The 27172-nt window shown below is 38.0% G+C and overlaps 1 protein-coding gene across 4 annotated transcripts in view; it reads left to right on the top strand.

Moving 5' to 3' along the window:
• The window catches only part of PLA2G4A (phospholipase A2 group IVA), a 148615-nt gene that overhangs the window by 73035 nt on the left and 48408 nt on the right, over positions 1-27172 (top strand). For all 4 annotated transcript variants that reach the window (XM_029935174.1, XM_029935171.1, XM_029935173.1 and 1 more), the window contains 3 exons: positions 6762-6799; positions 10210-10351; positions 23122-23258. In XM_029935174.1, coding sequence (XP_029791034.1) covers positions 6762-6799; positions 10210-10351; positions 23122-23258 — 317 coding nt within the window. The remainder of the gene's footprint in view (positions 1-6761; positions 6800-10209; positions 10352-23121; positions 23259-27172) is intronic.

Here is a 27172-nt window from a genome sequence, read left to right as displayed (position 1 = left end):
TCTTAAAGGAAGGATGTGGTTGGGTCACTAAAGGGATGGAAAGCTGTTCGGAGCCTTTGCTCATAGGCATGGGACTAAAAAGGCCAAGCATGTTCAGGAAACCGTGTCTAGACTAGTGTGATGGGAGCAGAGCATTCATGCGTGAGGGAAGAATAGGCACGCTAGGATCAAATTATAACAGAGTTCAAATTTGAGATGTTAGATGTTGGAATTCGGATGTTTTCTTACTGACAGCAGTGAGTCATGGAAGGTTTTTTTGACCAGGTCATGAGGAATTTCGGGCAAACAGGATTTGGCTTCCTTCTCAGATATATTATTAAGAAAAATTAGTAGATAAAGAATGTTTACTATCGAAAACAAAAAGGCGATGTGGACTACTTCTGTGACAAGGGACAGGTATGAGAAGCTGAGGATGACTTGAGGAAACTGAGTGCAGCAATAGCTGTAATGTGTCTCTAAGAGTTGAAAGGAAAGATCGCGTGTGGCTGCGCGGACCGGCGGACGCTGCAGAGCTGAAATTTACAATGTATCCAGTCCTTCCCCAAACTGTGATTTATCACTCCATTTTTTAACTCTTCTGTTTTATTATTATTATTATTATTATTATTATTATTATTATTGAAGAAAGCCACTCTTAGGACTGGGTCCACATTTTTTTGTTTTCTAGCAGGCATTTAGGGGGAGGTTGTGCTTCTTGGAGTCACAAGTTGAGAGAGCATCAGAGTTGCCGTTTGAGAGAAATTGGCAGGACCTGCTGTTTTAGACCCCAGCTCAGCGTCAGCCAGCCACTGCCTGGGTTGGAATCATAATTCTGTTCTTTATTCACCATGTGATGTTGGACAAGTTACTTTTTTTTCTTTGCCATGCATCCTCATCTGTGAAACAGGGTTATACATAGGACCCACCTCTTAAGGTTATGGTTATGGTAAAATTAATATGTATGGAAACTTTGAACAGTGCCTCGCCCAGTAAGCACTAAATAGATATTAGATGGTCTCATTATAATTGTAACTGGCTAGATTAAATTATTTGTCATATGGTTCATGGAACTGACTTAACTATTAAACGTATTTTTTTGAACTTATATGTATATACAGGTAGAGCCTATAAGGTTCGTGATCATTTGTTTTAACACAGTTCAGAAATGCTCCAGTCACCCGTTACTAATTAAATCGAGTGTGGCTGAGGGTTACAGAATCCCATTTTAAAGTGGAAAGATATAACATCTTCAGGATTTAGTGTGTTTTGTGAAAACAAAGTAGCCCACTTGAAGATAATCAGAAAAATGCTGTTTTTGAACTATGATATTTTATTCTCTTTATTCGCTAGATGAAATTAGTTTGTTTAGGCCACTACTCTGAGGAAGGTAGCCCCTAAGTTTACGTGGTATGGTGTTCTTATTTGCCATCTTTATTTAGACATTAGTGGGATTGTTTAAAAATAGCCACATCTCATGGTTGCTGTGGTATCTAATTCTGGCTGATTGCTTTCTTTGATTATTGCTTCTTCATGGTTCCAAACTTCAAAATGAAAGAGGTAGTTCCTATAGAAGAGATAGTGGCAAAGCTTTTTAAAAAATGGTAGTTTTAATGCTGAGTTCAGAATGTTAAGTTAGTGTCGGGCTGATTTCTTTGGAAAGCCATGTGTTGGTGTGTAGAGGCTAAGCTAAGTAAATGAGACAAAGCAAAGTTTGAAGGGAAAACAAGAGAACTATCTACTTGGATGAGAAGTCCGGGGCATCTTCGGCTAAGATGTGAACGCCAGTCAGATGGATGTGGGTCAGAGTTCAAACACAGGTCAAACAATTCCTGGCTTTAAAAGAGAATGCTAGCAATGGAAATGTAAATCAGGAGTCTTTTTTTGATATTTTCGCAATGCAACTTATAAATTATAGGGCACTTCAGAATGTTCTTGTATCCCTGGGGGTCCTCTACTGGACCTAAGTTCCATCCAGGAGTAGAATACATCCACCTTAATTACCATTGCATACTTAGCCTGATACACATTAGGTGCTTGAATCAGTTTGGGATGAATGGATTAAGGAATGCATTTACGGGAAATACAGAAAATTTAGGAAGTGCTCAGATAGGAATAATGAAAGTAAAATAAGTTTAAAAAAAATAACTAAAATCTGGGAGATTCCCATTCAGAGAAAAAGAGAGAATGTTTGGTTTGATAATAATGCTCTAGAAAGTCTGGGTTAGAATTTCCAATGTCCACGTAAGGAAAAGGGACCTTAAATGAAGGAAAGAGAGGTCATCCTCAGGTGTGAGGAGGAAAGCTGTATGACAGAGTGGAACGTGACTATAGGGGAAATAGTGTCTTTTTTCATCTTTCAAATCTTTTAAGACCATGTATGATATTTGGTAGGGGTGGGGGTGGGGGGACACAGTTATCCTGAATTCTTGGGTGAATGGATTAGATGATTCCTGGTAGTAAATGCTAATTTTATTTTTTTAAGAAATCATTTACGTTACCAGACTTACTGTGGTGATCATTTTGTAATATATATAAATATTGAAACATTATGTTATATACCTGAAACTAATGTTAAGTATCAATTATGTCTCAATGAAAAGAATAAACAAACTTTAGTTTTTTATGTTATTAAAAATCAGATACATTTTAAAAAGTGACTCTAGAAGTACCTTATTCCATTTTAAACGTGCAGAGTTTATCTGGATGCAATTTATCTGGCTTGTATTGGTGGGATTGTAATTTCCACTCTACAGTTGAGTTGCCTGTTAGATCCACATCTGGTTCCTTCTTCATTGGATAGAGTTAGTGTATGGAAACATGATTCTTCGTCCAAGTGGCCCTTATTTCTTAAATATAATTTTATTTTATCTTGTACAGGCAAAGCAGAAAATATTCTGTAATTCTCCCAAACGATGTGAATGATGACTGTAACTGCATGGTGATTAGTTGCTGTTTTAGTTTGCTGACGGGGAGAAAAAGAGTACCCTGACTCGGGAGGATCAGAATTCAATATGATGTTTTATTGCAAGTTAAGGCTGTAAATGCTAGAGTACGTTAATAAGAAGAGGCAGAGCATGTTTGGAGAGCTCTTTACCAATAGGGTAGATTCTCAAGTTTAAAATCGTTTGTGTGCATCTCTTTGTGATAATAATTATAAACAACCTCTTTCATGCTAAGCACGATGATTGTTGCTTTAGCTTTGTCATTTCAAAATGACCTGGGAAAGTTTGCAAGAGGATTAGTGGATTAGATACTTTTTAAACATTATTTTTAAGTTTAAAATGGCTTCTCTATATAGTTTCTCTCATCTGGGCCCCACACGCTCCCCAAGCTGAACATCTCCCGTTGTAAGCATCTGGCTTTGCTTTCCACTGTGGAATTCAAAGATGAGATTGTTGTTTTCTACAAAAATGCACAAGGAGCACAGCCTGCTTCTTACATTTATAATTCCTACAAGAGGTGGCGTTCTTCCTCTTCGTCTGGGTCCTAGCTCAGCTTTACGGGGTTGGGGAGAGCCAGACAGAGGGTCGGTCACCTTTCCTTCCGCTTACCTAGGTAATGCCAGCAATGTGGAGGATTGCGATGCAAAGCCGCTTCATGCAGTGAGTGGGAAGGAATTTACAATACTTGTTTCATGCCTCACAGGAAGCACATGCTTTTGTGGCTATTGCATCTGAATGACACGTTTCAGGCAAAAGATGCAGAGAGATTGTAAATGTCAGTCTTCACGGCATGTCTGAGCACATCAAGTGGGAGAGTTTAAAATTTCCTCCCGGTGGTGGTGGGTGATCCACTTGGGCAACATGAGGAAGTGAGGATCCCCAGCCATGTGACAAGTCCCTCCACACCACATTCTGTAATATTCCCAATGGTAGGAAAATCCTGTGTCTTCCCTTCTCTCCTCCTGCCTTCATTTAGGGAGTCTTATCAGTCAGTCGAGGATTATGAATGTCTCAGCCAAGAAGTGCTATGGCTGGATGTGTAAGGGACATTCTGAAGACAAATGTGACCATAAACATAGCACAGTTGATTTTCCTTTCGTTTATTAAGTTGTCAGGAAGGTTGGCATGAGATATAGCGAGGCATTGAATATCTTACCGTATAAATTGCTTAGGGACCTGCCAGGTGGGGGTCCATCTTTTTTTCTTTAGGAAAGCTCATTCCAACTTAAAATCTTTCCGTTTGTTAGGAAACTTCACAATGAGTTGCAATGTTGTTCTTTTAGTTTCCATTCTCCCATGGCATTTTTGCCCTCTGGAAATGAAAACAGCAAATCTAGTCTTATTTTAATACCAGCTTTCATGTATTTGGGGGCAGGGGTGGATGGATGGCAAACAGACCATGTTTTTACCCATGGCTTGTTTTTCTCACTAAGTACCCAAAGTAACCTCATCCAATATAAAGTTTTCCAAGCCCTCTTTGGGAAAGACTCCATTTGAAATTTAGAAACAGGGAATAGACATGATGTGCTGGGTTGTGGTCTGAGCAGTCTACTAGCCTTGGTAGAATAGACAGGAGTTACATTAATTGATAATGAGTTAACAAATTAATTGTTTGGAAGCCAGTCACCTTAAAAAATTGTTTTTAATGTTGTTTATTTATTTTTGAGAGAGACAGAGCGGGAGCGGGAGCGGGCAGAGAAAGAGGAAGAATCCAAATCAGGCTCCAGGCTCCAAGCTGTCAGCACAGAGCCTGACGTGGAGCTCGAACTTACTAACTGTGAAATCATGACCTGAGCGGAAGTCAGACACTTAAGTGACTGAGCCACCTAGGAGCCCCAAGCCAGTCATCTTTTTGACTTATACCTGAACTATGATTCATCTGGGCATGTGTAATTCCACTTGTACTGGGATTCTTGATTATTCTGTTAACTTCAAAGTGATATTGATATGCTGCTTTGATGAGTAAACATTCATAGGACTTCAGAGGAATGGCCGTCTGTGTTACACCAGTCCAGGATTTTATGTTCAGTAGTGATGGAATGTTTCTTAACAAGAAAAGATTGCCTCATGTGCTCCCCTCACACACACAAACACAGTAATTCAGCAGATATTGATTATGTGTCATATGCCAAACACTGCAATGAACTAGTGATAGAGATCTATATAAAATAGATAAATATGATACATATATACTTAAGATACATGTAAATACATATAAGATAGATCTATATAAGACAGATACAGTTTAGTGGGAGAGGCAAATTCTTATACAGATGATTTCAATACCTTTTTCTTATTCATAAAATTCAGTGCTGAGAATTATCCATGAACTTTTTTTAACCTTTTGGAAAGCTCCTTCTAGTTTGTTTTTTTCCATCCTCTGAAACCAAAATAAACAAAGCCAGTAATCTATAGCATTCTGTGTTGCTTCTAAAAATGCTTTCTTCACCTTTTAAGAGGCTTATTAGAGTTCTGGTCTATATGAAGGTATTGGACAGGTTCACTCTAAAGATATTCTATGGTAACTGATAGAATAAAAATAATAGCACCATTTTACAATTATACAGCAATCTTCAAAACATTTTCTCAATTGGTTCTCTGGATAGTCTAAAATTACATTATTCATATCTAATGGCAGGGATAGTACAGACAATGTCTTTCTATACAAGAGAATTATCGTCTCTAAAGAGATACCTTTTACTACCCCTTTTTCTCTTTGGATAGTAATCACTCTGTTTTCCACTAGACTAAACTTGGCGCATTGGCAGGACAGAGTCCTCCCAGAAGTTTGGTTAGCTCACACAGTGTTGAAAAATGAAAACCTGAGCCCACCTCCCATTTGTAGATGTTTCTTGAGCCGACCATAGTCGGCTGGCCTCTGGTTCTGCTGTCACCTTGGATAGGTGTTCTGTCTCCTGTCTATGATAGCCCACACTTGTCACAAATGCACATGTGTGAATTTTCAGCTAGGCTTTCTTTAACCTGATGACCATTTCATCCTCTATTCAGAGGCCCAGGGACAGTTCCTGAATAATGGGCACAATATCTTAGTTTTTTAGAGCTCAGGAAATGTCTTTTAATGTTTACTTATTTTGTGGTGGATACAGAGAGCACACACACACACACACACACACACACACACACACACAAATAGGGGAGAGAGGGAGAGAGAGAATCCTAAGTAGGCTCCACGTTGTCAGCACAGAGCCCAACCTGGGCTTGATCTCATGAGCCCCATGAGATCATGATCTGAACTGAAATCAAGAGTTGGACTCTTAGGGTCACCTAGGTGTCTCGGTCAGTTAGGCGTCTGACTTCTGCTCACATCATGATGTCACGGTTCGTGGGTTTCGAGCCCCTTATTGGGCTGACAGCTCAAAGCCTGGAGCCTGCTTCAGATTCTGTGTCTCCTTCGCTCTCTGCCTCCCCCCCAACTCACACTCTGTCTCTCTCTCAAAAATAAGTAAACATTAAAAAAAAAAAGTTGGACACTTAACCAACTCTCCACCCAGGTGCCCTTAGAGCTCAGGTAATTTTTATGTCTCATGCATAATGAATGCAAACTCAACTACTTCATTTTAGTGAAGGAGGAAAACAGTTACGCACCAACAATTCTTATATTTACTAAAATGACTGATTAAGTAGATTTATATCATGAAAAATAGTAAAAACATGTGTTGAAATATGATTTAGGCTCTTCATGAAGCTATGTTACTTTTGTTTTTAGGATTCTTTTAGGTTAAAAATAATCTAGCACTCAAAAATTGTTTTGACTTTGTTTGCATTATATGTAATACACATCCATTTTATGACCTAATCTGAAGAATGTATCTGTTCTAGGTCACTGAAATGTTTCTGGAAATGTCTCTTGAAGTTTGGTAAGTGCATTTGTTTCATTGGGTGGAAAATATTGTGAGTGATCCACTGATTTATTTTAATTGTTAAGGGTAAACTTTTAAAATATGAAATAATTCTTAGAGCTTTTGAACATAAAAAACACATTAAATAAACTTTTCTTTAGCTCTTCCCTAATAGCTATAGCATTAAAAAATAATAAACTTTATATCTTTGCTGCTTTCCCTGTAGTTTGGTCTTCACGTAATAGATTTCAAGGCTTATCAGGTCAATAATAAGGGCTTTAGAAAGAGTCCTCCTTCTTATCTATTTCCCATAGAAATGAACAACTATGGTTATTTAAGCCTATTTTTCATTGTTGATATAGATAGATACTCAAGAACATGAAAGTAAACATAAACAGGAAACTATAAAAAGGAAACACTGAAAATTGAGATTGTTTTTGTTCACAGTGGTAGTAAAGTTCCATAAACCATGTTGCTCTTTCAAAGTGGCCTCCAAAATAAATTTATTTATTTTCAAAGGGTGCATCTTAGGGGAGTAAGGCATACCTGGAGAATTAGCTGGATCTAACGCTGAGTTCAGTACATCCCACCTCCCTCAAACTTTCTGCATCTCCTTGAAGTTCCCTGTTGAAGTGGGTTTTACCCAAGTAACCCGTATGCATTTAATACACCCAAACACTGCATATGTTAGTGTAACATTCTCCTATATTGTGATTTGCCAAAAGATTGATGATGGATATGTGGACATTGGGTTTGGTATTTTTTTCTCTTATTTGGGTTCCTAGAACACGCTGATTCAACCTCATAAACTTTTACATAAGTTACTACTGTCCCTCAGAATATGTCAGGAAATATCATAGGATAGTCCACATAATTGAGTTGTGTTATTTTGCATTGTGTTGATTCTTGCTAAAACTTGGTATATTTTAGGGGTACCTGGGTGGCTCAGTCAGTTGAGCCTCTTACTCTTGATTTCAGCTCAGGTCATGATCCTAGGGTCTTGGGATCAAGCCCCACTATCTCTGTCTCTCTTTCTCCCTCCCCTCCAATTTGCCCCCCTCTCCCACTCAGGTTCTCTCTTTCTCTGTCTAAAACATATTAAAATGTGATATATCTTAGCATGAGATTAAAAGGACTTTTGCTATTTGACTAGAAAGTCATGCTGTTTGTCTTAATGGGAAATGGTCTTCACTGATGTAATTAGGACCATATTATGTAAAAGAAATTCACTTTAACAAAGCACAGATGAGAAAAAATGGAGGGGAAAAAACTCAGCTAAATAAGATACATATGTTCAGAAGCAATTTACTGTATATTTTTAATGAATTTTTATCAAACTATTTTTATCTGTTAATTTGTCTTGACTCTGAAATGGATATGTTCTTAGAAGTTATTATTTTTTTAACATTTATTTATTTCTGAGAGAGTGAGAGAGAGAGAGCACAAGCAGGTGAGGGGAAGAGAGAGACATAAATTTAATAGCTGTGCAATCCAATGCTTTAATATGCTATACTGATCATTTTTTATTGTTGGGTGATACAGCTAAATGATCTTTTCAAAATTTACAATTAATTTTCTTTTTTAAAAAGTCTGTTTAGTTATTTTGAGGGGGAGAGATGGGCAGAGAGAGAAGGAGAGAGAGAAAATCCCAAGCAGGCTCTGCACTGTCAGCATAGAGCCAGACTTGGGGCTCCATCTCAGGAACCATGATACCATGACCTGAGCCAAGATCAAGAGTAGGACACTTAACTGACGAAGCTATCCAAGCATCCCTACGGTTAGTCTTCTTAAAGCAGATATCCCAAAATAGAATTACTCAAAGGAATACACATTTAATTATTTTTGGTGCTCATCACTTAATCACAAATTTGTATTCCCAAATGAAGATATTTATTTTGTACTGGAAAGTAAATACTTAAAAAATTTCTTAAAAATTATTAATGATAACAGTATTTTAAAAATTTGCTAGTGAAGCTAAATATTCTTTTGTTTTTCATTATTAATCATACTTCCTCTTTTGTAAGTTATCCATATTCGTTTCTTGGGGAGTAGTAATCAAAATATTATTTGTAATCAAATGTCATTATAGATTATATAGCCCAGAAACTATGGGAGTCTCTTCTTTTGGTCTATATTTTACAAGGAAGAAATATAGTGAATTAACAAAAATTATAGTTAAATTTAATTCACTCTGAAAGGAAGGACTTACTTTTATGAATGGTAAAGAGATAATATTTTATTAGCAAAATTGTTACCTTCTACATTTGGATTTATTCGCATGACAATGTAGAGTTCTAGGTTTTCTTGTTCTGTTTTGTTTTTTACTATTTTTTACACATTTTATACATTTTTACCCATTTTACATATTTTGAGAGAGAAAGGGAGTGAGAGAAAGTGGGGGAGGGGCAGAGAGAGAAGGAGAGAGAGAGGATCCAAGCAAGCCCCGCGCTGTCAGCCTAACAGGAGACTTTATCCCATGAACCCTGAGATCATGACCTGAGCCAAACCATGAGATCATGACCTGAGCCGAAATCAAGAACCTGTTGCTTACCCAACTGAGCTACCAGGTACTCCTGGTTTTTACTATTTTTAAATTCAGAAGCTGGTTTTAGAATTCAATATTGAACTTGTCTTGTTTGTGAGGCACTGTTGCATTGAGGAAACTACATCACATATTTGCTGTGTGATCCTAACCTCTCAGAGCTTCAGATTTTTGGATCTGTAAGGGGCAGTTATAAAAATAACATATTGTATAATAACGTGTGAGATTTACTCCCATTATTTCTGCAGTGATACATGCCCATATATCTAAAGTGGTTTCTGGCATAGTCTAGGAATCTGGGAAGTTGCTGCTGCTGCTATTATTAGGAAGGGTATGCGATGTAAGGGTTCTGAAATCCACCAGTGAAAATTACTTGTCGCTGTCTGAAGTTCTAGTATTAGCAGTTCCTTTTTTTGTCACAGGAGGACATCTCTTAGACAAGGCAATTCATTAAGACAGTATTTCTGCCGGAATGCTCCTCAGAACATAGACTGTTTGGAATGTTAGTGTTATGGCAATGGAGACGTGGGGGATGGAAGGCCAGGGAAAGGAGTTCTTGCTCAAATAAATTTGGGAAATACTATGCCAAACAGACCTCAGCAATTTTATTTTCTAAAGTACTTCTGAAGTCTTTACTATCATAAGATGAATTTCTCAGGGTCTGTGTGCTTGCTTTTTTTTTTTTCTAAAGCATCTCATACTCCATATTTTCTGGAAACATGCCTTAGGCTTTAAGACGGCCATCATTTTATACCCTTGTTTCAGGTCCCCTTCTAGGAAGTGGCTTGAGGGAACAGTGAGCATATATCAGGAAAGCTACCCAGACTGGGTGATTATAACAAAGCTCCTGGGGACATAGGCTCACGACTATCTGTTTTATATACAGTTCATCCCCAGACCTCCGATTCAGTATGGCCCTGTGTGATCAGGAGAAGACTTTCAGACAACAGAGAAAAGAAAACATAAAGGAAAACATGAAGAAACTCCTGGGTCCAGAGAATAGTGGAGGCCTTTATTCCATACGTGATGTGAGTTGGAAATCTTTCAAATGTTATTGCAATTCAATAATAATTGTGTTTGTACTGTCTCCCCAATTTTACCCAAATATGGAAATAATTGAGATTGAGCATTATATCTTCAGCTTTTTAAGATGAGCTAAGTGTTTCATCAATACAGATTCTCTGAGGAAGATTGTCACAAATGCTGCCCATGTTTAGCAATATTGACCAGGTTCAGCCTTATAAAGAGGCATAGGGACACTTATATACAAACAAGCACTTCATTAGTAAGAGAAGTTTAGCCTCAGATGTAAAAAGATCATTGAATTTGTTTTATTTTATTTTTATTTTTTAACTGAAGTATAATTGACACACAATGTTGCGTTAGTTTCAGGTGCACAACACAGTGATTCAACCGTCTCTTCACTGTGCTGTGCTTATCATGAGTGTGGCTGCTGTGGGTCACCACACAGCACTGTTACAACCCCATTGGTGATATTCCCTGTGCTGTTCCTTTCATCTCCATGATTTATTCATTCCACTACCAGAATTCTGTATCTCCCACTCCCTTCACCCATTTTGTCGTGGAAAACCTTTTCCTTCCCTACAATGGGAAAGTCCTCCTGGGATTGAAGACTGTTGGTTGGGCCTCCAGGAATGAGTTTGCTAGAAAAAAAGCAGGAAATGGATACCTCTGTAATTCCTGGCCATCAACTTCTTTTGGGAGACCCCATTTTGTTATCTCAGTGTTTTCCTGCTTAGCTGCTTTCTCGTTATTTGCAACAATTATTTCTTTCCCTCTGAGCTGCTGATCTACGCTCTGCTCTCCTCACAACTGATAGAGTTGCCTTCTAATCAAAGAGAGATCAAATGTCCTCAGATGAGAAATCCTTCATTTCTTGCCAGAGGACTGTCATATCTCATAGCCCGTGCTCTCCTTTGCTACTTCCCTCTTGACTTCAGTGGGGAAAACAGTTTCTTTTCTTTCAAATGCAGATCTACATCAGATATGGATGGCCAACCCCAAGGAAGAGCCCCAGTGGATCAGTTGGTCCTTCCAGGGCCTGCCCCTCCCCCATGTCTGCCTCTACCTCTGTGTGAATTTTTACTATGAAAATATAAACTCTGAGATGAAGGGGGGAAAAAGGAACAACAAAAAGTCTCCTTGGAATGTGCATTCCCTTCCCCTTTCTTTCTACTTCTCTCCCTCTGTTCACAAACTTCTCCAGAGCTCTCTGCCCAATCTCATTCTCCTGTCTCACTGTCTCAGACTTCAGACCTCATGATTCTACCACATCCGCTCCTCCAGTCAGCAGTACTCATTAGTGCAAAAGATCTGGCCCTGTGTCCCCCCCCTTCCCCCCGTGGGTGCAAATGATAGATGCCTCTCCACTTTCTGAAACATTCTCTGTTCAGTGCAGAGGTCACGTCCTATCCTCTGCCCCCCCCTCCCTCTCTGACCCTCCCCTTTCTCTCTCTCTTAAAAATAAATAAAACATTGAAAAAAGAAAAAAAAAAAGAACTTTCTCTCCTTTCTCGCCCTTCTATGTCACCCACCACCTGAGTATGAAAAACTTCCCCTCAGGCATATCAACAACTTAGAACCTTCCTTCTGAGCTCAGACCTGAATATCCAGGTACCTACTTGATTCCTTCACTGATCTCCCTCCCATCTCAAACTCAGCATGTCAGAATCTGAACACAGCACCTCTGCCTGGCCTCCCTCCCCCCACATTCTGTTTGCTCTCAAACCCAAGCCTAAATTCCTTTGCCTGCTCTGAGGATTGGCTTCTTAGCATCTTTCTAGCTGCCGTTTTGCCAGTTCACCCCCAGTTCACCACACTCCTACACTAGGTATCTCTTGGTCCCATGTCCCCTCACGACCTTTCCCTAGTTGGTGCTTTCCCACACGGTATTTCTTGTCTCTGTAGCATGCTTCCCTGTGACACCTTGTCCCTGACCCACCTCCTTTTGGGCTAACTAGGACCCTCCCAACTTTAAGCAATGGGTACGTTGCTTCTTGTGAGGCTGTTGTCCTCATCAGCTCCTCCCTCCCTCCCCCATGTCTGTTCGGTCTCAGTTATATTCTTTATGGCACAAATATATGCACATTATCTTTTTAGCATTGTTGGCCCTTGTACTTTAAAAATATGTGTACGGTTATTCTCTCCAGTGGAATATGTTTCACAAAGAGCAGGGCAGTGACTATGTTATCTCACGTTCACATTCCCAGCACCTGGCAAAGTCTCCCAGCACACGTAGATCCTCAGTAAGTCTCGTGTTGTGGGCGCGAGGGCAAAGATTCAAGAGGTAGCTTGGCACAGCCTCCAGGGGGTGCATTAGCCAGAGGGAGGGATCAGAGACTCAACACGGTATATCATGTTGTGAGTCAGGAGACACAGGTGGAGGAGGTTTGGGGGAAAAGTTCCCAGTTTGAACTGTTCAATTAGAAATGTATGTGGGGGAACAAGGCAGCTAGATCAGTCAGTTGGGCATCTGACTTTGGCTCAGGTCATGATTTCATGGTTCAGGAATTCAAGCCCCACATTGGGCTCTCTGCCCACTTCAGATCCTATGTCCCCCTAACCCCCGCCTCTGCCCCTCCTCCACTCATGCACTCTCTCAAAAAATAAAAATAAAAAAATAATAAATGTATATGGGACATATTGGTGCAGATGTCTAGTTGGCCTGTGTTCTTAGGTTTCTTTTTCAAAGAGAAAGTCACTACTATAATAGCATAGGCACTCTTCCTTTTGTGGAAAAAGGAGTATTCATGGGAAAATGAAACTTGGCCTAATATTCATACTAATTGGCTTTTCTGCAGTGGATGGAGAATGAAGTAATTTTTCTGTGGAATTTTCTTCAAAAATATCAAATCCATGTTTTTGGAAGTCATTCCTGGAATTAAAACTTTTATCATAGTTGTTTTGGTTCTGTCTAAAGTTTTTTCCTCTTGTTCAAAATAATTAGATTAGATATATTCAGACTCACCCATTGCCACAACACAAGTAATATTTTCCTGTTTTTTAAAAAGTTTTATTCATTTTTGAGAGAGAGAGAGCACGCATGCACCCAAGAGTGAGTGCGGGAAGGGCAGAGAGGGGGAGACAGAGGATCCCAAGCAGGCTCTGCACTGACAGCAGCGAGCCCAACGTGGGCTCGAACTCAGGAACCATAAATCATGACCTGAGCTGAAGTCAGATGCTCAACCTACTGAGCTACCCAGGTGCCCCTTTCCTATTTTTATGTTATTCCTTAAGGAGAAGGGTGTCTTAAGTTCCCAATTCCCTTGCTCTCTGACAAAACTTCACTTTCTATTCACTTCTGGCTCATTGTGCTCCTCAAGGTGCAGAGGAGCAGGCTGTCATGGTGGCCTGACAAAGAACATTTCTACTTACTTCCCAATGCAGAGACTGTGCTTGCTTTATTCCCAGTGTTCAACAGACAGCATCTAGTTTAGGACTTCAGTGTCAAATCGAAATTTCAAATAAATTAGAGCAGCATAAACTTGGACACATTTCTTCACTTCTATGCTTTACTTGTAAAATGGAGACTGTGTCTCTTATTAGGTAGCAGGTTGAGTACTAGTGCTTATAAGCATCCAGCACAATGTATAAGAGCACGTAGTAGTTGCTCAAGAAAATAGTAGCTATTATACTTGAGCGTGCCTCTTCTGTTGCATAGCACCTGAGGGCATTAATTGTCAAATTTAGTAAAATCTGAGGTTTTCCATCCAGATAATGAATTAGTCAAATAGTTGAGGTGTCTTGTAACTCAAGAATTTATCCTCCTAAATACTAAGATTTCTTTTAAAAAAATGTATTCTCAATAATTTAAAAAGGTTTTAAATGTTATTGATTTTAATCATTTAGATGGCAGTCTTTCTAAAATGACAGGTCATTCCTTGTCCTGATTGAATGGATTGGAGTGTTCTCAGGTCTGTCTCCTTTGCAAGCAACTGCCATTTCTCCATGCTTTATGTGTTCCCTTGAGGTAATTTCTCCGAACCACTCCTTTCTCTTTCAACTTTGCTGTTGTGGAATTCAAATCTGATAAGCAAGCTTGTTGTTAGAACAGTATCTCTGATAAGTGTGATTGCTTTATGAATAAAGTCCTGAGCTCTTTCCTGTGACTAAGAGCTGCAAGACTTTGTACGTGGGGATTTTTGGCATAGTTGGATTGTTCGGAGGTCATTCTTATAAATTTTCTGGTCTGAAAGCAGTTTTTTGTCAGATGAGGTTCCCAGATTATAGGCTTATATGAAGGGAAATGCTACTCAATAGTTTTCGTTCCCTAGTAACCGACCATAACAAAGCAATGCTGGTTGGGAGACTAGAATCTGGAACTATAATAGTGGGGAAGAAAGAGAAAGTAATCTTACTTTAGCCTGCATCAGAGAATAAAAGACAAAGTGTTTCCTCTGAAGGCAGAGTTTATGAAATTCGTTCAATTTAAACAAATACCTTTTGATGAAAATCAAAATGGACCTTGAGTAATATATTCTGTGAGTGCTATTCTGTACTTAACTTTGTCATATAAAGGAAGTGAACGACTAGAGAAAAGAGTCCATTGGAGACAGAGAAAAAGGAAAGCAAAATGGTTTCTGAAGGAGGTAATAGAAGTCAACCTTGAATAGTCAGTAAGAATGTTTATCTCTTGCTTATGTGGTTCCTGTCATCCGGCATACTCTTCCTCTTGTTCCTACCTTCCTAGTGACAATAGCACTTTGTACCCGCAATTTCTGTTCCCCTCTCAGATGGCAAGTATTGCAGCGCAGACAGTGGGGAACTCCCAAGAGTGGAGGACGGGAAGGTGCACTGAGCAGGTGGGAGCTCCCAAGGGTCAAGTTTCAGGACTCCCGAGGTGGAGTTGGAGTTTTTCTCATCTGAGGCAGTGATGGGATGTGAACAGCCAAAGGAATAAGAGGCCTGGAAGTTGGTTGAGAGAGTGATGTCCACGAGGCCCGGACGGCGCTCAGTAGGGTTGTCCACTATGAGGCAGGTGACTGCTGAAGACTAGAGCTCACGGGGACGTGCTCCAGGGGAGGCACATAGAACACACGTGTCAGGAACAAGGAAGGAGGAGGCCTGTGGGGACAGATGCTGGATTTGCTGCAGGTTTCAGTGATTTGTTGTATAAATCAGACATTATGCGAGGAAGCTTACTGGGCTGAAGGGCCAGCAGCCTGATGAAAACAAAATGCTAGTAACAATAATATATTTTAGTTTAATGTAAATTCACTTTTTATATTTTACATATGAAACTATAGCTATGCTTGGAAAAATTATAAATACATTGAAACAAGATCATATATACTATCTTTTGTACATTTCATGAAGCAGATCAGGTTAGTGACTTCCTTCCTTTTGTGTACAAAGGCGTTGCCTAAGTTCCCAACCAGGACTGGATGGCACCTTGGGAGGGCTGGTGCTGGGCGCAGGCTGGGGGGAGGCGAAGCCCACTGCAGGAATTACCATTTACACAGTCCGTGTGGCCATGTCTGCTCCTGATTTGATCTTTAAAAAAAAATCGGTGCTACCTTTTCTGTCCTGTACTTACAGGATTGGCTCTCTAGTTGTTAGTACAGCTTCTCTGGCTCCTTTTACAGATTGGTTTGGAGCAAACCAGATATTCTCCTAGAATGCATGCTCAAGGGCTTTGACTCTGTGCTTGGGGGCGGAGGGGGGAGGGCAAAAATTGACTTTCAGTAAAAGCAGAGGAAGAAAGGGTTCTGATTTTATATTTGTACCAGATTTTTCTTCAAACTGGCAAGAATGGAGAGATAATTTGGGGAAATAAGTAATCAGAAATAAATTTCAATAATGTGGAGTTTGTGACATCTTTATTCTTTCTTTGCCTGATTTTTAAAATTTATATCCAAGTTAATAACATTTAGTGTAATAATGGATTCAGGAGTAGAATTCAGTGATTCCTAACTTATATATAACAATACCCAGTGCTCATCCCAACAAATGCGTAATGACCACCATCCATTCGCCCATCCTACAACCCTCAGTTTGTTCTCTGTATTCAAGAGTCTCTCATGGTTTGCCTCCTTCTCTGTTTTTATCTTATTTTTCCATCCCTTCCCCTATGTTTTATTTCTTAAAGTCTACATATGAATGAAATTATATATTTGTCTTTCTTTGACTGACTTATATGTCTTGGAATAATACCACTCTAGTTACATCCACATTATTGCAAGTGGCAAGATTTCATTCTTTTTGATCGCCAAGTAATATTCCACTATATGTACATTCCACATCTTCTTTATTCATTCATCAATCGATAGACATTTGGGTTTTTCCATAATTTGGATATTGTTGCTAGTGCTGCTATAAACATTGGGGTGCATGTTCCCCTTTGAATCACAGTTTTGTATCATTTGTATAAATACCTAGTAATATAATTGCTAGATCATATGATAGCTCTATTTTTAGTTTTTTGAGGAACATCCATACCGTTCTCCAGAGTGACTGTACCAGTTTGCATTCCCACCAACAGTGCAAAGGTGTTCCTATTTTTCTGGGTATTCAACAACATCTGTTTCCTGAGTTGTTAATTTTAGCTGTTTTGAAAAGAGAGGAAGAAAGGGGAAGGGGGGTGATGATCATGGAGGGGGGCACTTGTGGGGAAGAGCACTGGGTGTTATATGGAAACCAACTTGGCAATAAACTATTAGTAAAAAAAAAAAAAAAAGAATAAACAAGATACTTGGTCAGTCTTCCACGCAGCTAATTCTAGCTGCGTAGTCCAGTGCTCAGGATTTAGAAGGAGATGACCAGGCAGAATTAGCTGCCTGGCCCAGTGCTCAAGTCTTGGAACCAAAAAAAATTTTTTTAGCCATTCTGACATGTATGAGGTGGTATCTCATTGTAGTTTTGATTTGTATTTCCATGATGATGAGTGATGTTGAGCATCTTTTCATGTGTCTGTTTGCCATCTGGATGTCTTCTTTGGAAAAGTATCTGTTAGTATTTTTGCCCCATTTAACCACTGGATTATTTGTGGGATTTGTTTTTTGTTTTTTGGTTTTTTTTTTTTTTGAGTGTTGAGTTTGTGAAGTTCTTCATAGATTTTGGATGCTAAGTCATTTTCAGATTCATTTGCTAATATCTTCTCCCATTCCATCAGTTGCCTTTTAATTTTGTTGATTGTTTTCTTCACTGTGCAGAAGCTTTTTGTTTTATTGAGGTCCCAGTCATTCATTTTTGCTTTTGTTTCCTTTTTATTTGCCTGATTTTATCAGTGAAAAGAGAAAAAAATAATTTGTAAGTGATAATTACTAATAAAAATGAAACCCAAACACAAAGCTATCCAAATGGTTATAACCATCTGTCTTTGATACTAGTAAGGAATTGGCACAGGTAATTCTAATACTTCTCAACTTTTTTGATTTGTAGTCCTCTTTCGTACTAGTCAATAAAATTGTAAACTCTCTTAGAAATTGAAAAATGCATTTAATGAACTGGACTAGATGTATTAAAAAGTACTATAAGTAAAAGATTTTAAGTAGGTATTTTACTAAATACTTTATAATGAAGTGAATTTTTATCTAATATCATTAGAGTTATGTATTAAAAACACCTTTTCCCAATAACAAGTGAAAAACGTTTGTTAAGTGAATAATTTACCAAGGAAAAAATTTTCTCTTTGTGTTATTCGTAATTTTTGAGTATCATTTTTAAGACTTGATAGTTTGAGGACAGAGGTGGTTACATACTTTTCTTTTACCTCTTTAAAAGGTGAAATGGGTATGATGGTTAAATTTATGAGTCAACTTGGAGAGTGATTTTAGAGGAGATTAACATTCAGATCAGTGAATTTTGAATACATCAATTGCCATCCATAATGTGGGTGGGCCTCATCCAATCATTTGAAGGCCAGAATAGAACAAAAAGATCAGCCTCCCTGAGCAAGAGGGAATTCTCCAGCAGACTGTCTTTCTCTTGATCTGCACCGTTGGCTCTCCTGGGTCTCTACCTACCAGACTTCAGACTAGAACTGTATTATATATATATTTTAAATTTTTAATGTCTATTTTATTTTTCTGTGTGAGAGAGAGAGAGACAGGATCTGAAGCAGGCTCCAGGCTCTGAGCTACAAGCATAGAGCCTGATATGGGGCTCAAACCCATGAACTATGAGATCATGACCTGAGCTGAAGTTAACCAACTGAGTGACCCAGGTACCCCTAGAACTGTATTATTGAGCCTCCTGGTTCTGGAGTCTGCTAGCCCATACTGCGGATTTGGACTTGCCATACATTCTAATTTCATGAGCCAATTCTATATAATAAATCTCTTTCTAGATAGGTAGATATATAGATACATCTTGTTGATTCTGGGACTCTGGATAAGTCTAATCTCCCTTTATAGTTAATACAAATTTATACTTTTATAGGTTTTTTTTTAAGTTTATTTATTTTGAGAGAGAGAGGGAGGGAGTGTGGGGAGGGGCAGAGAGAGAGGGAGAATGAGAATCTCAAACAGGCTCTGTGCTGTCAATGTGGAGCCTGATGAGAAGCTAGATCTCATGAACCTTGAGATCATGACCTGAGTCGAAATCAAGAGTCAGATGCGTATCCTACTGGGCCACCCAAAAGCCCCTATCCTATGCTTTTATGGTTTTATAATTCATTTTCTGTAATAGTTAATAGAATCAAGAGTGTTACTAGTAGCAAAAAGCCTCAAGGTTGTTCATTCTACCGAATATTTCTACAGAGAAGTAAACAGTCAAAGAGGATTTTCTTTGCCTCAGGTCACAAAGCTAGTTGTAAGGAAAGCTTTCAGAGACAGTGGAGCATAGTGAATTAAAGGCTTTGGTATCTGACAGATTCAGCTTTGAATCCACAGGCCATTACTCTCTAGCTTTTAGATAATGGAAAAATGAGCTTCAAAAAAAAAAGAAGAAAAAGAAAAAAAAAGAAAAATGAGCTTCTTTGTGTTTCAATTACTTTATCTTTAAAATGTAAATGTAAATGTACATATACATTTAAAAATTTACAATTTAAAATGTAAATGTATATCTCAGAGTGATGAAAATTAAATGATAGGCAAAAAACACTAATTCTTATGTGATAAATGAGGATGGTAAGTATAATCTTCATGGTCATTCCATTATGTGATTATTCAACTTTTATGTGCAAACATGTGACATTTTTTCACCTGATAGCAGCTCAGATATTGGATTTAAAATTATGTGAAAACTCTCTTTAAGAACTTACTGTAAAGCGATAATGAAAACAATGGGGTATACAACAATGAATTCCAGAGTAAGTGGCCATTTTCAGAAAATTCTTAACAACATAAAGTAGGCACCACAAGTTTGCTGGGCTACTACCGGTTTATGAAAAAGGACAGCTTGGGATTAGAGAAGGTTTTATGTTCAATTTTCCAACTTTTCTTATTAAATCTGACTCTGAATAGCAATACGGGCTGTATGTTCTGTGTTAAACAGTGTACTCTGTTACTAAGAGTTTTCTTTCTCTAAACTATCTGATTTGTATTAGGTTTAATGCTATTTTTAATAATACAGTATTACAAGTAACCAAATCAAAAGGTTCAAATGCCCCTAAATTATTTTTGAATAAACCTTTTTAATGTTTGTTTATTTTGGGGAGAGAGAGAGAGTGACAGTCTTGGCCTGACCTTGGGCTCAGTGCTTGGCGCATGGCAACAATAAGGATTCACTCTTGTTATTACGTTGCCTATAAACTCAACTCTTCTCTCAAGGTCTAATTCAAATTCCTCCTCCTTCTAACTTCTTACCTGGCCTGTTTACAACTACACTATACTGTCCTCCATTCGTCCACTTTATAAACCACTTCTGTTCCCTATCTTAGCTTTCTTTCCCCTCCATTACAAGCTTTTAAGAGGCTATATATTTTATTTTATTGACGATTTAAACATTTATATTTAAGAACATTCTGTGCATCTAAATATATACAGGTTCAAAGCCTTTTAAATTGCTTCATTGCACTGAACTGGTGGAATGGGTTTTCACGAATGTGGTCCCCAACCTTCATCTAATTAGGATGCCTAGGGTCTTCCACTTTGGGACCACTCAGTATTAGACAAAGCCTTGGATGAGGAAATTAGTCCTAGGTGTCCTGCTCTTCACAGTCCTAGCTCCACTAAGGCCTAACCTCTACACACTTCTTTTTCCATATATAAGAGTTCTATGGTCTTTTGGGTCCTTGTAGTTCTAAGATGATAATTCCATGTAAAAATGTATTTATCACATTGATCAGTGAACAACCTAGGATCAGAATCCAAGTGCTTGGAGCACAATGCATCCATGTTGTGTATTTTGCATTTCCGAGGTTGAGTGCCATATGTCCCCTGCAGCTGGCCCCCTGCCCTGGGGTCCTTCTCCTGGGCAATGGTGGCATCATTTGTGGGGAGCAAAGCTAGAAAACCCTAACAGGCTGACCACACTCCTTCCTCTTTTGTGCCTAACATCGGATTGGTCACCAGCTTCTCCTTGTAAATGTACCTTGATTCTGTTTCTGTCCTCATTAGCCTCGCTTTAGGGGTAGAAGAAAGGAGGAATTGTTTCCCATTCACACCTTAAAAGAAGAGAAGACCACCACTGCTAGAGATAAGACGGAGCTGCCAAAAGTGCTTGAGCTCCTCTCTGTACGTGTGCTCCATGATTTGGGCATTGATTCTGCAAATGAGACTTCGTCACAGACATGGAAAATAGAACCTGATAACAGTAGGAAATTTTGATGTAACTCCAGTCAGAGCATCGCCACACAGCGGGTCTGCTCTGCCACTCATGGGGTTTTTTTTCCTTCGCTTTGTTTCTTCTTAAGCTTTGAATTACTCCATGATCTAATATCTTTGCTCCATGAACTGGTCAGTCTTCTGTCTATAACTTCTTCTTTGATAATTGTTATTGGGAAACAATGTCAGACAAAAGACCCCTGTTCTCCCTGGCAATCTCACAACGCCTCCATCTCATCCTCTGTGTGTCCAGTAAGTATTTTCCTCCACCTGCTCCCTATTCCTTTGTTCTGCCCACTGCCTTGTCCTCGACAGACTCAGAATTTTCCTGCAAGATGTTGGATTATACTCACCGTGTGCCTGATGTTCTGAAACCCTGGTTATTAACCATTTTGGTCCCAGAAATCCATTATACTCTTAAGTATCAAAAACTTCTAAGAGATTTTTATTTATATATGTTATATCTATGAATATTTACCATATTAAAAAAATGAGAAAACTTATTAAAATATGTATTTACTTTAAATAAGTTGATATCATATTAATATAAATCACATTTTATGAAAATAATCAGATTTTCAAGAACAAAACAAATGAGGTCCTCTTTTACAATTATCTTTGTTGTTTGACTTAATGGAAACCAGCTGGAGTCTCATACCTGGTTTTGAATTCAATCTGTTGCTATATCACGCATCCTGTAATTTCTTGAAAAACCCCATCATACACTCATGAAGTAATGAGAACAAAAAAAGGCAAAGAGCATCTTACTGCTATCATGAAAATCGTTTTGAAAGCTGTGTGCGCTTTAAGAACTGTTTCCTAGGGTGGAGAGAAACCACCAGCTCTCTTAAGCAATAATGGTTCAGGACCACAGCGAAAATGACAATGTATCACTCTCCAAATAAACACTTGTGTTCTAGTCATGTTGCAGACAGCCATTGCTTCTGTACCAGGAAGACTCTTATTTGACTCATGCTGCTTCCATTTTCAGAACAGCCTCCTTCCCTGCCCTCGTCCCTTTCTATTGAATAACTGAATCTTTAAAGTTAAGTGCAGGTTTCTTTTTTATTTATGAAGCTCTCTCTACCTTTTCAGTTTCTCTGATTGGAATTCACCACACCTTCCGGACCTCATGTAACTCCATACCTGTCGCACTTTATTTTAATAAGGCGTACGAACATGACTCCCGATCTAAGAGCTGGGGGTTGACTCCTGACTTCTATTTATGGGCTCCATGACCCAGAACACGTTTTTGAGGTCTTGCTTCCAAGTACCTTGGTTTCTCACCTATAAAAGAGACACTTTATGTGGATTTTGTGGCAATCAAATGAGATAACTTCTGTAAAATACTGAGAATAATTCCTATCAGATAGTAAGAGCTCAACAAATGTCATTTGTCCCTATTCCTATTATTGTAATAATTCTTATTATGTTTTTGCCTCACTCAAATAAAATACATTCCCCAGATCCATCTGTGATGCCTGAAAGATAGAGAGCACTCAATGAGATTTATTTAATAGATTAAAGAATAAATAAATTTTGTAGGTCTTGTCAAGTTCGTTTTTAATCTCTTGAATAATAGCATGTATTTTGAAATGAGTCAGCATAAAGGAGTAGTAAGAATTATGGGCCAAGAAGGCACAGTGCTTACTTAACTAGAGGTTACCAGCTAATAGGCCTTATTCAAGTAATATCACCATTGTAGAACTTCCATCTATAAAATGAGCAAAGACTTTTTTGTTCATCTTACAGGATTTTTGAGAGGATTAAAAAAAATACATCAGAAAGCAAGCCAAAAACTGCAAAGGGTCAAGCAAATATAGGGAGTTGTGGTTGTTGTTATTTTTAAATAGGGTTAGTTGGTATTTTGGTAATGTCTGCTTTCTAAGAGCCATTAATTCTGATTGTCTCTTATGAAATATTTTCTTTTTTTAAAAAATTAAATATTATTAAGGTATGAGGGACCTTACAATCCTTGATTACCAAACGTGGAACATATAACATAAAAATTGAAATGAGAAAGGAATGTATCTTACAACTTTACAAATGATCTCTTTGCTTCATTCTTCCAGGTGCCTGTGGTGGCCATACTGGGCTCAGGTGGAGGGTTCCGAGCCATGGTCGGATTCTCCGGTGTGATGAAGGCACTATATGAATCAGGAATTTTAGATTGTGCTACTTATGTTGCTGGTCTTTCTGGCTCCACGTGGTTAGTATACATTTTAAATGTATATACTTATATACATTTATATACATATATATAAATGTATTATAAATGTTTTGCATTTATCTACCTCAAACCTTAGAAAAGAAAAGAGGATGTAGAAAATTAAACATTAACTTCACATTATTGAAGTGTTCCAGCTTTATAGAATAATTTGCTTCTTAAAAATGTTTTTTAAGGCAAATTCATACATAATGATGACTCATCATAAATGTACTCCCTTTGAGCCTATTTGTAACTTAAAATGTAGTTAAATGTAAAATTTAAAAATAGATCAATTGAGATTCTATATAAATATCAGAGAGGTGGAATTACATACTCCACCCATAATTAATTTAATCTTCCTATAATTTTCTGATTTGTAATCTTTCAGCAATCATGTCTAAGTCTACATGATTCACTAGGTATTCATTTTCTTTAGGGCAAATAGAATGAACTGCAAGATACCTTAGGATATAGATGAAGAAAAACAACTTTTGAATGCAGAAATGCAATAAGTTTCACTGATTTGCATGTAATTGTGAAATTCATCCTCTAAATGTATTTAAGCTCAGCTAAATCTGGATAGAGACATAAAACATCTGCATATATAATATTTGTGCCTTGTAGATTTGTCTTTTCACAAACATGTATAAAACATGTTCAAAGACTCTACTGTGTACTCTTTGATTTGCCTAACTCATAGACACACATTGAAAACCAAATGTTAGTTCTTCTCCAGATGTCTCAACTTTGAGGGTCACCTTATTACAAAATGTCTGACTTTGACTTACAGGGTTTTTTAATCACTCAGCCATAGTAAAGCTCATCTGTTATAACACTATACTATATATCTCTAGCATTCTAAAATTCTGTACCTTCTCATCCTGTGAAATGGATCTGACTTTTTGCATTTTTCAGCTAAAGAAAATTTGACTCAGGGTGCCCGGGTGGCTCAGTCGGTTAAGTGTCTGACTTTGGCTCAGGTCATGATCATCTCATAGTCCGTGGGTTTGAGCTCCTCATCAGGCTCTGTGCGGACAGCTCAGATTCTGTGTCTCCCTCTCTCTCTGACCCTACCCTGCTCACCCTCTGTCTTTCTCTCTCAAAATAACATAAAGACATAAATAAAACTTAAAAAAGAAAAAGAAAGAAAAGAAAATTTGACTCAGAAGCCAAGTGATTTGACCCAGCATGTAAAGTCAGGCTTTTGATCCTCTGTTCTAGGATTCTTTGAACTTCTCTTGGACAGTGATGTATTCTACGTAGAAATTCACATATAAAGAGCCTATAGGTTCTTAAATATTTTGAATCAGATTCTTTAGCTAAGAAACAAAAACTTAGAATTACAGTTGCCACCTTCTTTGTATGAACCCTCAAAATGATTTCTCTCTTTTGAAAAAAGGGTGTAGCCCATCGTTATTCTTTCCCTTGAAGGAAAGAGCAGGCACCTGCCTGTTTAATGAGTAATATGATGGAAAAACTTGGACCCTTAGATTAATTCGCCTACTCAAGCATTTTGTTAGTACTCTCCAAGTGGCTTTCCTTCTCTGAATTCAATATTTGTTAGATCCCTCTGGTCCATGCCTGACTAATACATTGCAAGAAGCTTACTTTCGTAAACTCATCTAGTAAAGACAGAGCAGGTGTGATTTGGGTGCTGATTTGATGGTATAATAGTGCATGTTTAGCCCTAATTAGAGCCGCAGTCATTGCTTTGGTTATGGATTTGAGGCAACTTCAGGACAACATCTTTTATTCTCCTGTCAGGGTTCTAAAAACAAGTCCTGAAAAATGTAACTAAGAGAATTTTAAATATTACAAGCCAATCATTTAGACATTTATAGACCACACATTTATATATACATAAATTTCTGCTCCATCCTTCATTGTCTACGTTCCTCAAGATTAGACTTTTGTTATCTATTCTATTTCCTCAAAGGGAGGATGAAGTTGGCAGTTGGGACATTTTGAACATGAGCTGTCCCTCATTCAAATCCCTCCTACTATTTTTGTTTTTATTTCATCCTCTCTGATTGCTCTGTCCTCCATACTGTCTTTACTACTTTCACTGCTTTTCTCCTTACTGCTTTTCTCCTTAATGTGAGGAGGCCTCCTTTTTATTCTGTTATATCTACACACCACTCCCTTGGAAATTTCACCAACTTCTACTACTTCAGTTATTACTACCAATAAATTAGTTCATGGGACTCTAGAACATTCCAAAAGCTAATGGACCAGAAGGGGAAGGAAGTCCCCAATGGACAATGCAAAGTAGCTGTCAGAGAAGAGCATCAAGTAAAAGATGACCTAGAGGTCAAGGGTAGAGGGTACTTCAAGAAGTAGTGGGTCTTTTAGTAGAGTGAAACATCTGTGAGAAGCATAGCTTAGAACGATGTTTGGAAATCTTTCGTGGTCTTAGCAAAAATCACTGAAGTAAATAAAGAACACTTTTGATTCTGAAATTCCAAGTAAGAAGTGAATAAATCATAAAGAAAGGTGAGTAGGTAAACCCTTCAGGAGCTAAACTTCAAGAAGGGGAATATAGGAACTCAGGGAAGGGTTTTGGTTTTGTTTTGTTTCCAGAATTCAGGGACTTAGATATTTTCATAGAAGTCTAAAGGAAAAGAAATAGTATTAAAAAAATTTTTTTTAAGTAAAGGAAATAGTGTAGAAGTTTAGATGGAAGATAAAAAAAAAACAGGTGGTTCATTGATAGAAAAAAATTCAGACAGAGACAGGACAGGACAAGAGACAAGTGAAAGTTGTTCATTGTGGAGAGAAGAGATACTTCCTGAAACAGAAGAAAAGGTGGTCAGGATGATTCATGTTAATTTTCTCTCGAAAAGTGTAGACAAGTAGGTAAAAAGTTCAAAGGAAGGAATTCAGAAAGACTTGGATAAACAAATTACACTCGTGTTGTGTAAGTTTTTATATTCTGCTGACACATGACCATTACTTGGCACAAATGAGGTAATACGGAAGTATTTGGAGAAACCCTGGACCTCCCATAAAGTTTTCTGTGATCACAAAAGAGAATTTTATGTAGGTCAAAGGCTTCCCTTGTAACTGTACTACCTTTATGGTAATTAGTTCTGAAATTATTTTTGGATGATATGTGTTATTCGTTACATGTAACTATTAGCCAGCCAGTCAGCACAACACTCTTCCCCAGTACAGCTTCATTTGCAGAATCGTAAGGGTCTGTGGGCTCTTGACTGCCATCTTGAATGGCATTACCATCTAAAGAGAAGTGAAAGTAGTTCTACAACAATAGCAGTGGGGCTCAATTCATTAAACTGACCCCCAAATGGAATTCAAGAATGAGAACTTTCAGTTCAATAGTCTGAAGACTTCCTGCAGCATTGAACAATGAAACAATTTTAGGAGACATTGTCCCATAAGAGGTGATAGACTAAAAGATCAAGATGTAAGTTAGAGAAAAATATGTTGTTTAAGGTGGTGACTGTGCTTGTCTTGTTGACTTAATGAATCTCTCCAACTCATCGCACATTTAATGACTAAATGAAGATTTGCATAAGTAACTGCATTTTGAGGGGGAAATTAATCTAGAGATTTCTTTAGGGTTTCAGGCTATTTGCTTCACAAATATCGAGGGTCTTCTCAAGTCATTCCAAATTTTAATTGCTTTCGAGACTTGCTTTTGACAGTTTTTTAACATAGAAATTCTATATGTTTACCCCTAAAGATTTGATGTGGCAAGTCCTTGGACACCAGGCACTGATATTTTAAAGCATTGACCATGTGATCAGGAGGAAGAGACTGCACTGTGAATCCCTTATGGAGTTTTGACATGATTTAGGTATTAGAATTTCACACATAGCCTAAAATGCATTTGTATGGAGAGAATGATGTGCCCCATCATATAAATATGTTGAAAAATTAGAAAAATTTTAAAG

The sequence above is a fragment of the Suricata suricatta genome, chromosome 3 (genome assembly GCF_006229205.1).
Source record: "Suricata suricatta isolate VVHF042 chromosome 3, meerkat_22Aug2017_6uvM2_HiC, whole genome shotgun sequence".
NCBI lineage: Eukaryota > Metazoa > Chordata > Mammalia > Carnivora > Herpestidae > Suricata > Suricata suricatta.
Note: the sequence above shows the minus strand (reverse complement) of the source record. Positions and strands in the feature narration are given on the sequence as shown.